Source organism: Tachysurus vachellii, chromosome 1, assembly GCF_030014155.1.
Source record: "Tachysurus vachellii isolate PV-2020 chromosome 1, HZAU_Pvac_v1, whole genome shotgun sequence".
Lineage (NCBI taxonomy): Eukaryota > Metazoa > Chordata > Actinopteri > Siluriformes > Bagridae > Tachysurus > Tachysurus vachellii.
In genome coordinates, this window is record NC_083460.1 from 14,007,704 (window position 1) to 14,023,450 (window position 15,747).

The window sequence follows — 15,747 nt, forward strand, 5'->3', positions numbered from 1 at the left end:
ATTCCAGGTTGTAATGCAACAAAATAGGAAAAAAGGCACTGTATAGATTTATTTATTCAGCTTAGTTTTAGGTGTGTGTTTCAGAATGCTTGTCTTTCTGTATTTGAGAAAACAACTATTAATTAGAAATATTTAATGATCTTTTTCTTTGTTTGGTTTTGATTTATTTTTCATTTCATGAAACCAGTTAAGGACGAAGATGACAAGCCTATGTGCTGAAACAAACATCATTCAACTCCAGACTCTAGCCAGTGAAGAAGTGAATCAAATGTGACAGACCTGGATAATTGGTGATGTGAAGGATACCTACGGAGTGAAAGATTCGCTTGTTGTCGAACAGGCTGTGTTCGTTTCTTTGTAGCACGTCCTGCAACACTAAGGAGGACAATCGGTGCGATCTGACTTTGATCAGATATCTACAGGTTACAGATAGCATCTTTAATCACTGCTAGGGTGCAAGGAAGTGACAGAATGGCATTTAATTGAAGTGTTTCTCTCTGAGATGTCCTACAGGGATTGAAACGTGACCTCAGCTCATAAGTTGGTCACAGATGCGAGTCAGGAAACGCTTTAGAGCCTTAAAATAGGAGACAAATTTGAGTTTCTATTTTCTCCACAATAATAATTCTGCAGTGCTCACAAATGGTCTGAAAAAGCAGTTATCATTTCTATAGTAACAGCTCACTGATTTATTTTCTGTAGCGGCACTTAACGCTGAATGTGTAGTTTAATAAAAACTGTCCTACATTTAGTCGGTCTATGCTGTAGCAGATAGATATGCAGGCTATGGGGAATGTAAAAACTTTTGCTCTAGCCACAAAGCGGTCCTGACGAGGAGCCTCGATTAATTAAACCGTGCTGAAAACAAAGCAGTGATGGATCTCGAGAGATGCCACCATTTATAATTGTTCCAATGTGGGTTAATAACATTTTTTTTTTTTTTTTTTGCCAAATTATAAATCTTCTCTCAGCGTGATGTAAATTTACATAATAACTCCTGACATTTGAGTCAATTTTTAACAGTTCCTACAAAAGTTCTGTCCAATCTTTTACAATGAATAGCGAATTCATTCATTCATTCATCTTCTACCGCTTATCCGAACTACCTCGGGTCACGGGGAGCCTGTGCCTATCTCAGGCGTCATCGGGCATCAAGGCAGGATACACCCTGGACGGAGTGCCAACCCATTGCAGGGCACACACACACACTCATTCACTCACGTAATCACACACTACGGACAATTTTCCAGAGATGCCAATCAACCTACCATGCATGTCTTTGGACCGGGGGAGGAAACCGGAGTACCCGGAGGAAACCCCCGAGGCACGGGGAGAACATGCAAACTCCACACACACAAGGCGGAGGCGGGAGTCGAACCCCCAACCCTGGAGGTGTGAGGCGAACGTGCTAACCACTAAGCCACCGTGCCCCCCCGAATAGCGAAAAAAACATTGAATAAACAGGCTGGATCTGTAGAGTAGGTCTATTATATTTTTTATTTTATTGTTAGATCCCAAACCCTTTTCATTAAAGTCACAAAGATAAGTCCTGAAGTTTAATGTAAGACTCCTGCACTATCTGATCAATCAGATATCAGCATTAGACATTCAGTTCTAATAACATCCAGAGGAATGACTCTAAACACCCAGGTCATTTATTATACATTTCAAAGCAACATTTTACACCTAGAAGATTGTTGTAAGTTAAAAATGGAGCAGGGCTGAAGAAGGAAATCCAGCAAATAGGATTTGTATTGAATCAGTATATAAAATATTTCTTTAAAACTCATGAACTCATTTTAAACAGTGTAGTTGTTAGCTGGGGTTTGTTTTCTAACTTTCATTTGACCCCATTGTATTTCACAATATGCAAAACTGTAAGGAAAAGAAAAAGAAACACCAAAGAAAAACCAAATGGTTCTAATATTTAAGAAAGTCCCAGAACCATGGTGCGATCTCTGGTTTGTTTGTTCTTTTGTCTGGATTCCAACACTACATACGTGTAAACCTTCTTAAACTCATGCTACATTTTAAAATTCATCACAGTTACACTGCTACCACATTACAGTGTGAAACAGCTGAACACTGCAACAAGCTTGGCCTTTATCTGTACACTGGCCAAAGAAGAAAAAAAAGCACAAAATTAACGTCCATCCGGCTTTGTGTTGAGATGGAGACAACATTTATCAGAACATTTATCAGAACACCTCCCAACCTCCCATCACAAAAAAAGAACAATAATTTACTAGTGTTACTTCACAATCCTGCCACTTAGCAGAAAACAGTAAGTCTCTTACTGGCTCTTATACTAGCCAGAGTATCTTCATTCACACTCTCCTCCTCCAGATACAAATGCACTCATTTGTCCAGAGCACTCATTTATCCAGAGCACTCATTTTTCCAGAGCACTCATTTGTTCAGAGCACTTATTTGTCCAGAGCACTTATTTGTCCAGAGCACTCATTTTTCCAGAGCACTGATTTGTCCAGAGCACTCATTTATCCAGAGCAGTCATTTTTCCAGAGCACTCATTTATCCATAGCAGTCATTTATCCAGAGCAGTCATTTTTCCAGAGCACTCATTTATCCAGAGCACTCATTTATCCAGAGCATTTATTTTTCCAGAGCACTCATTTGTCCAGGGCATTCATTTGTCTAGAGCACTCATTTATCCAGAGCACTCATGACAGAACACAGTTACCACCCATAAATTATGTAGTCTGTATAGTAAACATTAATTTTTGTTCCCTGTGTAGTCAATAAGGTGTGATTTGGGACAGATAATGAGTGAGGCTTTTTGAAATGGAATTTATACACCCCCTATAGTAGATACACCCAAGGAGTGTGGTTTGGAACTGGGACACAGCCACAGCAATTTGTCATGTTGTTTATATAACAGAACAAAGTGGTGTCTGAAATCCTTCGCCTTCCTTCTTTGTAGGAAATTTGACAAGCATTTGACAGTCGAGCCCCAGTCTTATCTGTCATCCACAGGAGATGATGCTGAAGCGTTTGGACACACAAGACATGTTGTGCAGGACAATAGCCAGGAGGAAGATGAGGATGATGGCTACCAGGAGGACGGTGCAGAACCTTGACCAGGCTGAACTTTTCATTGTCACATCACTCACTTCAACCTCCTCTTCTTCTCCGGTTGTAAGGTGTTCAGGTTGAGTTGTCCTGTCTGGGTTTTTGTAGCTGTATCGGTAGGCCTGTTCGTCCGCTGACAGAGGCAGCAGGTAGCATCTGCTATTGGGTAGTCGGATAAAAACAGGTGCGTGCGCCAAGGTAATGGCTGAGAGTGCTTCCGGATCATCTGGGAGCTGGAACACGGAGAGACCGCTGAGATGTGTGACATGGCGGCACCAGGGGCAGCGGACTTCCCTGTGATTCAACACCATCTGATGTAAACACGCCGAGCAGCAAGTGTGCCTGCACTCGAGAAGTTTGGGCCGCCGTCCAGGGCTGAACGGGTTAAAGCAGATCTGACACTCTGCTCTTGAGAACGTCTCCATCATATGTTTCAGCTGCTGAAGCTTCTATACAAACCCAGTATCAAGAGTGCAGAAAAACAACAACCAGTTTTCTGACAAAGATCCACATGGTCATATGGTGTGTGTTTGGAAACAAGGACGTTTTAGAGAAGACATTGCAGAGGATTTTTAATCCATATCTGGCTGCATCTGTGGGGAAAAATGGTATAATAAATATGACATAGAGTAAATACAGCAGGTTTGCATTAAAACAGTGTCATTATTAATCCAAACTAAATCTAAGACACCATGATCGTATGCTGGAAACAAGCTTACTATCTGCCTCTTGCCAAGCACGCAACACATAAACACATCACCTAGATCTTTAACAGGATACGTGGGAGAAAATAGCAGCTGATGAAACCCAATATGGATACAGAGAGCATGGTGCTGTATTTAAGACTGGAGTTTAAACTACAAGGCTGTCACGTTACAACAAAACAGACGTAATTAACTAGCACATAATTTTATTTTATTTTTTTCCATATTATATTTGAGAACGAGTGTGAAGATGTGCATAGTAGCACGTGACCATTTGTCAAGGCGAGCTATTTCTAATCCAAGGATGACAAGATCTAGAAAGAAATGACAGCTGCTTAGACATCAACAAGAACATCAATCACATATTGGGCTTTACAAACCATAAAGTGTTGGAGGATTGAATGATATTTCTGATTTATGTGTTTGATTCATATCATGTTAATAATGATTTCATCTCAATAATATATTTGTACAAAATCTAAATGCCAATACTGTGTTATGGATTTTCAGGCTTTGATCTGAAATCTTCCAGCCCTTTAAACGAGCTCTGCCCACAGCTCAAACAAAGCTGCTCAACATTTTATGTTTCCTATAAAAGGCTAATTATGTGGTTTCACTTAAAGGCGGGTTCTCTGTTGTTTGAAAGCCAATGTTGACATTTGAAATCACCAAAACAAACACGCCCCTAACCCAAATGGGTCCCACCCCTGTACTGATAGCTCCACCCACACATACATACGTAACCCAGGCAACTACTAGAAAGAAATGTCTTTATCATAGCTGAAGGGAAGAACAATACTATTGCAGATAAACAAACAAGCAAAAATGACACACAAGCATAATCATGCAAAGGACGGCATATATTACTTCTGTGAAACAAAGCGACCTTGGCGTCTTAAGTAAAGTTGGCTGCATATTCACAGATTGGAGTTTCCTGAGTCAATAACTCCTGAGCTAAATGCTGTTACTAGCAAAACGCGGTTGTAGCTGCCTCTCTACATTACTACGATAGAAAAGAGGTGTTATTTGTGTAGTAACAGCGTTTAGCTCAGGAGTTATTGACTCGGGAGACTCCAATCTGTGAATATGCAGCCAACTTCCTGCTCCTTCAGTTCTCTCCAGCACTGGAAAGCTGATCCTATATTAACACGGTCCTACTTCTTACCTTATCATAAGCCTTTCTTCGCTTTCTTTCTTTGTTTTTATCCTCCATGTCAATGTTAAAACCGCTTTCTGCTAATGTCACACATGCGCCCGCCCCTTTCTGCTCATTGGCTACAAGTTTGTTTTGATTTTTATTTTGTTTGTCGTCCCAACTCAGTTTTCTGAAGCATTTCTCAAACAACAGAGACCCCACCTTTAAGTTTTACCTCTGACGGTGGAGACTTCTTCCAGAAATGTTAATAGAACTTCACCATATATCGATAACACACTGAGATTTGAGAGTGTAACATTGCTAGAACTGGGACATAATTCAAAGCCTTGTTAAATCACTTCTATAATCAAGGTTAATAACCTTTGAATAAATGAAAATAATAGCTCGAAATTAGTATGTACTGTATAAGCAGTGGATTAATATGCAAAACACAAACAAGAACTGTGGATTCTCAACCCTTTTCAAACCCCAAGCATCTATTACACAGTGCCATGTATAACTGTATAGAGGACAAACACTGCCTTGAGGAACCACACGGCTATTATGTGTGTTGATTGCTTGCCATAATGCTTGTCAAAAAAGGTGCACAAAAAGGTGAGACAAAAGCCAAACAGCAACACCAAAAACGTATCTAATGAGATCATTGAATTTCACAAACTAGCGGAAAATGACAAGCCTCAACCTGAGCAATAATGAACACCACCTTATATGTAACATGGATTAATCCGTATTAATAACTCGCTCAAGCAGCCGTGACATAAGATGAAAGACTCGTTGCAATAATAACACGGTTCATAAATCAGGTTCTCCTCTCGGGGGGATCAAACCGAAGTAGGGACTCTTCATCAACAATTATTATGCCACTGTCCCCTGAGAGAAAAGTCATTAATAATATAATTAAACCTGCAATTGTCTCATGTCTCATCCCTTCAAGGCTTTGCTGGTTATGAGACACACAGCATCTAGCATACTGGAAGCAAGAATTCTCCACCTTGCTTGAAAGAGGTCAGATTGAGATTGATGTTTGAGTCTCACTTACAGACTAAACACATAAACAAGAATCTGATTTTTTGGCATCTCAAATTACTCATTTTTTTTATTAATGATTGTAAGGTGTGTGATATACTGAAAAAATGTCTGGTTTGGGAGATTTGAATTCTTAGAAAATAAGACTTTAAATAAACTACTTATTTCCTTATATTTGTTGCAAGAATTTTGAATATTAATTGTGATGTCAAAAAATTTTGTAAAAATGTTGTCAAAAAAATTCCCATAGTCACCTCCCTTTTAATTCATAGGGTGTTAATGCAAAGTGATGCCACATTATGATAAGAGTAGATTTACAGTATATGTGAATTTGAAGTCCACTCTATTTGCAACATTTCTGTAAATTACTGCATGTTTCCGAAGAATCAGCATCACCCTAAAATAAGAGGCTCTAGAGCTCCAGGCTCTGACGACTCTGTAGACTGCGAGTCCCTGAATGCTGAGACTCGGGCCACAGTTCCTGTTGTAACCTACCAGACCTTTTCTTGCCACTGTGCAACCAACTAGACTATAATTCCAGCACAAAAAGCCACAGTAAGTAATTTGACTGTAAAGTAATTACTTTGTAACTTAGATGACATGGACCTCAGGTTTGCTCCATAATATCATGCAAAGCAATCATAGATCAGTTCTTACCAAACGTGTCCAAACGTGACAATGTTCCCAAACAAAATATCAAATAGACAAAAAAAAAATAAATAAAAAAAACTTGGACCTCTATGTAACCCATTAAAATACAGTTCCTGCCCAAAATTTCACCCTGTAACAAATCACAAGAATTTATATAAAAAGTAAAAAAAAAAAAATAAATAAATTTGGTGCTAGGCTTCAATCAGTGTGAACCTAAACAGTGTTTGGTTCAGGATGCAGCTCAATGGTATTTATCTCAAAGCTGTTTGGACCTTTAAAAGTCTTTAGAAAGACAAAAATTTAAATACAAAAAATGATAACAAATGTCTAGTCGTATATGATTTCACCGCTGCAGGTTCATTACAAAAAAAAACTAGCCACTGTATTAAATTGTTTACACAAGACACGCATTTTGTTAGTATGTTAGTGTGCTGCTCGATGCTCAAGAAATGGTGTGTCTTTACAAACAAGGACGCGTTACAGAAGACATTGCTGAGGGGGAAAAGCCTTGGAAATGCCGTCTTATCTGATAAAAGACTTTCGACTTTGTGATTGCAAAATCTCTTGTCCGCTTTGATACAGCCTCAAAGGCAAAAGGGGGAAAAATTTCTAGACCAGTTTGTCAAGAGTCCTGTGAGTAATTTCATTAAATCATGTGAAATCTTTAACCTTATTCCATTGCCCTTGGAGTTCTCACTTTTCTACCCACATCAATCTCTCATTTTTTTTGCTGACTGAGGCAGCCCATGGCACAAAAGCCTGCTGCTTTTTTCTTCTAATCACTGCCCATTAATAGCCACAATTTTTTTTCATCCATGTGTGAAAATCACACTGCTAACACAGCTAATATAATGCATTCAATGAATGCATTCATGGAATCCTAGAGTGATTGACCCCTAAAAACACACAAGGTGACCGTGAGACATTTAATTGTGCTTAATATTAAAAAAGGCCAACAAAAAAGAAAGTGTGGTAATTATTTTACTACAATGTCAAGCACTGTTCGTCATGTTGAGAGAAATGGCAGAAAAGACAATAAAGCAGCGAGCAGACTATCACCTGGATGCTGTATCAGCCCATCAGCTGGATAGATGGAGCTGCAGTGGTGTCAAATCTAGATGAAAAGAGAGGAGTAAAAATGAGAGGAGAAGTAATTTAAGACTTCAAGCATCCACAAGAACGATGAATCGTCTTAACCGGGATTTTAAGTCATGCACGTCCTTATTAGAGCTGGTGATTCATTCTTCCTAGAAGAAATGGCACCTGGAACAATTTTCATTCAGTTTGTCCAAGCAAACAGATATCCAGATGGTGTTTACATCACAGCATGGCAGTTTGGGCCCTTATTTCCATATGGCAAAGCCCAAAGCCCTCTGACCCTGTATAAGAAGCTAAATAAAGGTCTCACAACAAATGGCACATGACTTCCCACACTCATGCACACATACACACACTTATCATGCACTTTGGTCATAGTTTCTATCAATCTCTAAAAGAATTCAGAGTTCACAGCCCCAATCAGCACATTACAGCTGACCTGTAGTCAGTCAATCGGCATCTGATAGAGTTTCCTTTCATTTCAGATAACATCAGTGCTAATCTTCAAGCACGCTGACGTTTAGCGCAATCCAGGAAAGTGTTGCAGTAACAAAAATGCGAATCACGTTCAATTTTTATCCAATCACAGTGTCAAGAAATCCTAACTTTCTGTTCACACTGCTAAATTTAAGGATTTTATTCTTTGCTAAAGATATTCGTCCCGTCGTAGATCAGTCACCAGTCTCTTTGTTTTCACATAAAGTGTAAACTCAACCTGCACTTAAAGTTTAGACAAGTTTAAATTCCAGCTTTTACAAAGCACTAACACCGGAGACTCCTTCCAGTGTTAGTGTGGTTTATATATGTCTAGAATCCAGTACGTTTGGGTGGCTTCGCCTCGCCTAACATACCGATAAAGACTCAGGAGCAGGTTTACAGTTTGTGTTTTTCGAGTTCTCTGTATGTAAAAGTGTGTAAATCAGGAAAAACCCTGTTGAACAGATATACAGGAGCGTAGTTGTACTCTAAACAACCCACATAAAAATTGAGTTAATCAGTATAATGTGGGCTAACGCCTAATCTTCATATGAGTACAAAGTCCTGCTCGACAATCACACTTTTACTGTTACAGTGACGGCTAAGCTAAATACTCAAGAGCGCAAAAACATGCAAATATTACACTTTTTAATGCTGGTGTATGACCTTATTTTGCTTGTGAGCTTACAAATTTGACAGAAACTCAGATTTCCACAACTATATACAAGAGGTTTTTTGAAAAACACGACTATTGTGTGTTCTTGTAACTAAATAAACAAATAAATAACACATAATAATAATAATAATAATAATAATAATAATAATAATAATAAAAGACATAATAAAATAATAATAAAATAATAATAATAATAATAATAATAATAATAATAATAATAATAATAATAATAATAAAAGACATAAGAAGAAGAAGAAGAAGAAGAAGAAGAAGAAGAAGAAGAAGAAGAAGATGTTTAAACTCACCGTCCAGGTAAAAGGATTTGTTTGTTTTTTTTTTTCCTTCTCCTTTTTACTGTACGTTCACTACACGGTAAGAACCAACATATCATATAAAAAGAATAAAAGACAATACAATAAAATGAAAGATTTATTGTTGAGGAATATGTTACTGAAGACTTACCTCAGCTCTGAGAGAGATGCATTGGGATAAAGGCTCGCGCTGTCTCTCAGCACGCGCTCCGGGTTTGACAGTTCCATGGGCGTTCACGAGCGCCCGCCCCACATCCAATCATAAGCGAGTATGGCTGAGTGACTTGTGTGACAGCAAATAAGAACAGGATTAAGGAGGACCGCCTCAGGTCACTTTTTATTTTTTTGTTTATGTTATTTTTAAGGTTTAGTACGATTTAATATATTTAATTAACATATTGACAATTTAAATTTGCTTGTTGAATATTTTTGTTTTCTCTTATGTCATAAAATTAGTAAATTAATTCTTAATTTTGTGGGTTTATATTGTTATAAACAAAAAAATATATATAAAATTTTATATTTAATTATATATTTAATGTTTGCAAATTTTATATTGAATTATATATTTAATGTTTGCAAATTTTATATTGAATTATAAGCAAACAATGTTGTGTGTGTGTGTGTTTAATTACAATTAAGCATAAATATAAGTTGTATGGTAAAAATGGTAATGTATTTGGCTCATTATTTTTCCAGGGAATTAGTCCTTAGTTTTAATTATGATTAATGTAATTAAACAATGACTGTTTGGGCTTTTTTTTTTTTTTATGAGAATGAATAAATACATAACAGCAATTTGAGTTCAACCAACCTGACAAACAGAATACAAGAATAGAGTGAATAATATAAAAGGACAGAAAATGCTGAATAACAAGGAGTTGAAACTCTTGAACCACCGACACTGGAGATTTTCCAAAAAATGCTCCAAGTAAAAGCAAAACTCTGTCTGCTGGAATGTAGCACAGCTTCTATTAATTGGTTGCATGTGTGACTTGAATACAGAAAGCTGGCGGCGGTGCAGCAGACGCATTTTATGTGGCTAGGACTGCTTACTTTAAGTCCTTAGCTCTGTTTTGTTCTATATAGCACCATGGTCCTGGAGAAACGTCTCATCTTACTATGTACCGTATGACATGAGAATCATCCATTTCTTGTTCAACTTTACAGTGAAAATGACTGCTAAATGGTAGTTCACATTACAACAGCTGTCCAAATGATTGCATTAAGGTACTGGAAAATTACACAATTCACGCCCACTACCATTAACTAAATACTGTACAGCTGTAATTAAACATGCAGTCCATGCAAATAAAAAAAATGCTTGTGTTAGTATGTAATGCTAAAATGCAAAATCCTACTAATGAAATATCAGTTCATGTATCATTGGCACCATCTAGTATTTAACCTCAGCTCTAGGGAGCAAGGACCCTTGGAGCAAAATGGCAAATATATTTAGAGGAAATGGTCAAACATAGACTTTCCAGATGTCAAAGCTGTCGCTCAACGAGACATGCCACATGCGGCAATGCTGAAACATGACACAAGCAGACAGCCACTCATTGAGCGGTCATATTTTGGGTGCTCCCATGCAGGTACTTGCCAGTGTTTACACAAATCAACTTGATGCAAACATGGTTAGTGGTTGAAACAAACAGGGGTTTGGGCTGAAGTCAGTTCCTGCTCTTCCAAGAACAGGTATTGTAAGCATTACTATCAGACCAGTTAACTATATCACTCAAGTAGATATTTAGTTCATTATGCCAATCTGAAACAGCCAACAGGAAAAAAAGGAAACTGGACAGAACCACAGAGCTTAGTCACCTTGACAAAGTGTAGGATCCAGTGTGCACCATGCTGGAAATATTTCACCATGCCCAGAATGGGATTTGCAATGACTGTAAGAGGCTTGGTGTGTCATACTATGGCATAAACCGGTTGTGGCTGGGACACAGGTCAACAGTAATTAAGTGCTTATGGGTGGTGGGGGAGGGGGATGGGACGATGACCCCGAGGCCTCAGGTGATTCCTTAGAGAGGAATTTAATGTTCAAACTTCTTGAACCAACAAAGATGGTCCTTAGTTAAAAGTAATGTTTAAGTGCAATACATATGCACAGAGTGATCCTTTATTTATATATTTATAAAAAAAAAAAAAAATAAAAAAAACACCCCTGACATTTTCCCAATGATTTGACCATTTATTTTGGCAAATTTAAACAGTTAAAATTTGTTAAACCTAACTAACCAGTCATTGGCTTCCATTTACAAAACCCACATACCCTTAATGAGTCTTTGCAAAGCATACAAACAGCAATTTCAGAACCAAAATACAAGAGACACACATGCAATGCAAAGATTTTAATGACACCACTGTGCAAGGAAACACATCTGTACGTCAACGTTACACTGCATTACAGATTTAAAACAGGTTGTTTGATAAAAAGTGACATGTCTGGTCTATGCTAGGCCAGACTGCTGAGGTATCTGCCTATTTTTATTTTAGCTGCATTTCTAATGCCCAGCCTTGGAAAAGTCTGAGGATTGGGTCAATGAGTCAGACCTTGACAAGCAGAGCCAGCAGTGAACAGACTAGATCTACACCTCCCAGATCCAGCTACAGATATACACACAGAAATAAGCATGGCATGTCAAGGAATGGTCCAGAGAAGTCTTCCTCAGGCAGTGTTAAGATGAATGCACTGCACTCAAAATGAAGCGGTGTGAGCATTGGAAATGCAGTCATCTACAGCAAGGCATTCTTTCAACATTTCCCCATTATTCATATAAATACCAGTGCTCATTTATTTATTATAACATGCTTTTGTGCATTCCATAGTGCAATAGTGTAAGTAATACATTTAAGTATTAAAAGCAGTGCTCATCTTCACTTAGTATCTTGTGCCTCTTCTTTTTATAGATCCTGTTAAGAAACAATACTTTCAATTTGTAAATTGCCAACATCAAGAAATAAGTCACAAAAACATCCTTACCTCTGCCCCTTTGGCAGAAGGAAAACTCTGCCTCATTGTGATCATCATATTCATTTCTCCTTGACCTTTGCTGAGCAAAGGTCTTGCAAGTAGGACGACTTCTTGCAGGTCTCCCTTCGTGGATTTGCAAGTTTTAAAATGAGTTGTAGTCTTGAATGACCAACAGGTGAATATGGAGAAAAGAAAAAACCCTGAAAAGAACCTGCCTTTTTCTTGAAGACCATTGGCTGGCCTGCAAGATCTGGATCTCTGCTTGCCACTGCAGCCGGTCCAATTTTCCTGGTCCATTATCACTCCTGGACATTCTCTCTGAAAGTGATCTGAAGAACAAAATCATGAGTATTGAAATCTCACACTCCATGGCATGCTGATGTAGAAAGAGTCAACAGTTTTTGGCTAAATGACAATTTGCAGGGACTTGTAAGGATAAATGTTATGTTACTATTGAAGTTAAAGCAAGTGCATTAATCTCTTTCTAATGCAGGTGTCTCCAAGTACCCTCATCAAGAAACGCATTACTTACCAGAGTAAGATCTGAATCGTGTAACCTTTTGACCTTTGCCTCTGCCCTTGTCTCCCTTAGCAGCAGGATGGTGCTGCTCACCACACTCTCCTCTGTCATGGTCCTTCCCAATTGGCTCCTCAACTTCCTGCACCTTCCTGGCTTTGTGTTTAGAAACTTGGGCACAAGAAGACAGTCCATGCCTGGATATATTTTGCCTCAACAATGTTTTCTGAGCTTCACCAGTACTCTGTGCCTCAGTAACTTCCTCCAACTCAAAGTCACAATCTTCGTCAAACTGCTCTGCAGAGCTGATATCTGGGAGGCTTGCTCCACAGCAGGCACATGTTTTTGCCCAGACAGAGCAAGCTTCATCTGCAGGATCCATTTCAGAGAGGGAGGGAGCAGCACTGGTTTCTTCCAGTTTGCCACCATCTACATAGGCTTGCCCAGATGTTAGATCATCTTCAATATCAGTGGAGAACATCTCATCCCTGGAGGATAGCTCATCTAATGATGGACTGAGGACACTCTGCCGTGCAGGAGCCACTGGAGGGTAGAAGCTATGGGGGTACGGGCTGCCAAAAGCGTATTGTTTAGAAGGCAGTAGAGCAGAAGCAGTATCCACATTCAGCAATGGGTCATCCTCTTTCTGAAGCAACAAACGAGCGGTCGTCTTATTGCAAGGAAGATGGAGAATTTGATATGGCAGGTCAAAGTCTGCAGTCATCTGCAAGAAAGGCTTGGTAACCTCTACAGAGTCAGGAGGCAAATTCTCAACCTTCTCATTTTGGAGGGAGGCTTTACCCTCAAACAGATCTGATGTCCCACTGCAATCAGAAACATGTGCTCCAGAGTCTTGAACCTCAGCTAAACGGCTTCCATTGCTGATGCGACTGGTGCCAGATTTCTCACTATGGAAGCACGGCCTCTCTGAATCACCTCTGTAATCTTGGTCCCGACTCTGGCTTTCATCACGAATAGAGGAACTGTCAAGAGGCAGCACATCTGACACACACTCCTCTAGTCGGCCCTTGCTTGACTCTGCATCATACACAGCAGAGTCACAGAGAGTCATGTTTTCCATCAAATCATGGTTATTACGATGAGAAGCAGATGCCATATTTAACTCCTTATCTCCATAGTTCATCTTGTCTACCTCATGACTGAAGGAGACTAGGGTAGGGCTTGAGGAAAACATCACATTGGGTTCTTTAACTGCTCCAGACTTTTCACATGCTTGTAGACCTTCCAGGCAGTCCATCAGTTTACTAACCGGATCTCCGGGCTCTGTCTGGGCTTCAGAGGACGTGGTCTCACGATGCACGCTCATCTGCTGGAAGTGCTGACGAAAGCGAAGATCATAGGAAGCAACAGAAGGAAAGAGAGGGGCAACCCTTCTGTAATCAGTCGGCTGCATGGGCGCATGTGGGACCACATAACCAGGGTGCTGCATAAACTGATATGGTGGCATGTAAGGACGCCCAAACGGGAAAGCTAAGGAAAAGGAAGCCAAAGTAGTAACTCTGACAGTCAGGAACAACTGTTGGGTGGATTGTTTGCAGGTGGATGCTTTTGAGAGATTTCTTACCTGGCCCTAGGAAGCCATATTGTCCAAAAGGATCCATAGGCCACTGATACATGAAATAAGGTTGAGTTGGTGGTTGGACATAGAAAAATGGTCTATTGTGATTAACTGGGGGGTGTGGTTGCTCAACATCGGATTGTGAAGGATGAGAAACATCTAGAAAAGAAACATTTCTCAATGTCCTGCACATTAGTGTTTTCCCTGCTCCCATTTCTGTAAGGGCCATCAATTAGCCAATCGGTGTAATAAGATGTGTTAGGACAGGCTGTTCCCCAAAACCAGAATTGAAAACCTATGAATACATTTACACTAAACCAAGTGATGATTAAATCCACAAATCAAACTCACCTTCCATTTTTAGTGAAGGGACTGGAACCAAACACAGGATACAAAACACCACTTTATGTACTGCAAAACACACAACAACAAAAATCTGAGTTTACAAAAGTTGCACCACATTTATAGATAAAAAAAAAAAAAAAACTAACCTTAAACGTGCAATGTGAATACAAAGTGCATGTGCACCAAGCAAGAGCAACAAACTCTCTACACAAACCTCCTCAACCCTATAAATAGCCCATACAATCACCTGACGAACGTCTGAGGCGCCTCATAGTAATTACCTTCGATTTGACCGCACTTGATTAATTAGGGAATGTTTAATCACCTGTTGGCGTGGAATTTGCGCAGTCTTTAACGGTAAATAGAAACTATGCGCAGCTTTTACGCAGAAAAGCGCGCACATGCTGCTGCTGCATTATTGTAGTAATTGTTCAAATAAGTGGATTTTCATATACACTTTAAAAAACCTATATTATTTATTTATTTAAACCTATCATTATTTATTACACCAATAAAATAAAAGTATGTACGTTAAAGGGGATAAACATTGCATGAATTATTTGAAAAAAGAAATGAGAGCAAAAAGCAAATTAAATATAATTATTAGCATACATTTAATAGTGTGATAAGTGTCTGCCAAGTTTAAGTAAAAAAAAATGTATGTATATATGTATATATACAGTATACAATATACATATATACAACATATATACAACATATATATATATAAATTATTAATAATAAGATTTAACAGACTATTACTTATGTGCTCCTCCATGTAATACAATAAAAAAACATTTTTGAAAAAAAAATAAAAATGTGGTTATGTAGAAATGAAGATTATTCTCTATATATAACAATACATTTTTCTGTATAGGATAAAGTGTGAAGAGATGTTTGGATCCTAAATCATTCCTAATATAAATATTTTAAAAATATATATATTTAAAAAAAACAGCTGTAATAAAATTAGTTTTAATTCTGTAGGCCAAGTTGTAGCCGTGTGACATTAGAGTGTGGAGGACAAGAGGAGACGTTTATTCAAGCAGAAAAGTAAATGAAGAAAATAAAACCTGTTAAAGCAGCCAAAGAGGAACTAGAATGACTTCATATAAAACATATCATTTCAGGAAA

The 15,747-nt window shown here is 38.5% G+C and overlaps 2 protein-coding genes across 3 annotated transcripts; both read right to left on the reverse strand.

The window, feature by feature from the left end:
• Positions 1-1,479: 1,479 nt before the first annotated feature.
• Positions 1,480-9,414, reverse strand: rnf152 (ring finger protein 152). 2 transcript variants are annotated; one of them, XM_060873576.1, is made up of 4 exons: positions 9,341-9,414; positions 9,184-9,243; positions 7,687-7,741; positions 1,480-3,683 (listed from the first exon to the last, which is right to left on the reverse strand). In XM_060873576.1, exon 4 carries the CDS (start codon positions 3,516-3,518, stop codon positions 2,985-2,987), a length of 534 nt encoding a protein of 177 aa, XP_060729559.1. In that variant the 5' UTR covers positions 3,519-3,683; positions 7,687-7,741; positions 9,184-9,243; positions 9,341-9,414; the 3' UTR covers positions 1,480-2,984. The 2 variants fall into 2 exon arrangements, with proteins under 2 accessions (XP_060729559.1, XP_060729563.1); XM_060873580.1 differs by lacking the exon at positions 7,687-7,741 and having other exon boundaries at positions 9,341-9,409.
• Positions 9,415-11,435: 2,021 nt separating this feature from the next.
• On the reverse strand, positions 11,436-14,856 carry buc (bucky ball). The gene is made up of 7 exons (XM_060859682.1): positions 14,760-14,856; positions 14,620-14,679; positions 14,275-14,427; positions 12,705-14,180; positions 12,384-12,501; positions 12,182-12,291; positions 11,436-12,111 (listed from the first exon to the last, which is right to left on the reverse strand). The coding sequence occupies exons 2-7, from the start codon at positions 14,624-14,626 to the stop codon at positions 12,080-12,082; spliced, it is 1,896 nt and encodes a 631-aa protein (XP_060715665.1). The 5' UTR covers positions 14,627-14,679; positions 14,760-14,856; the 3' UTR covers positions 11,436-12,079.
• Positions 14,857-15,747: the final 891 nt, after the last annotated feature.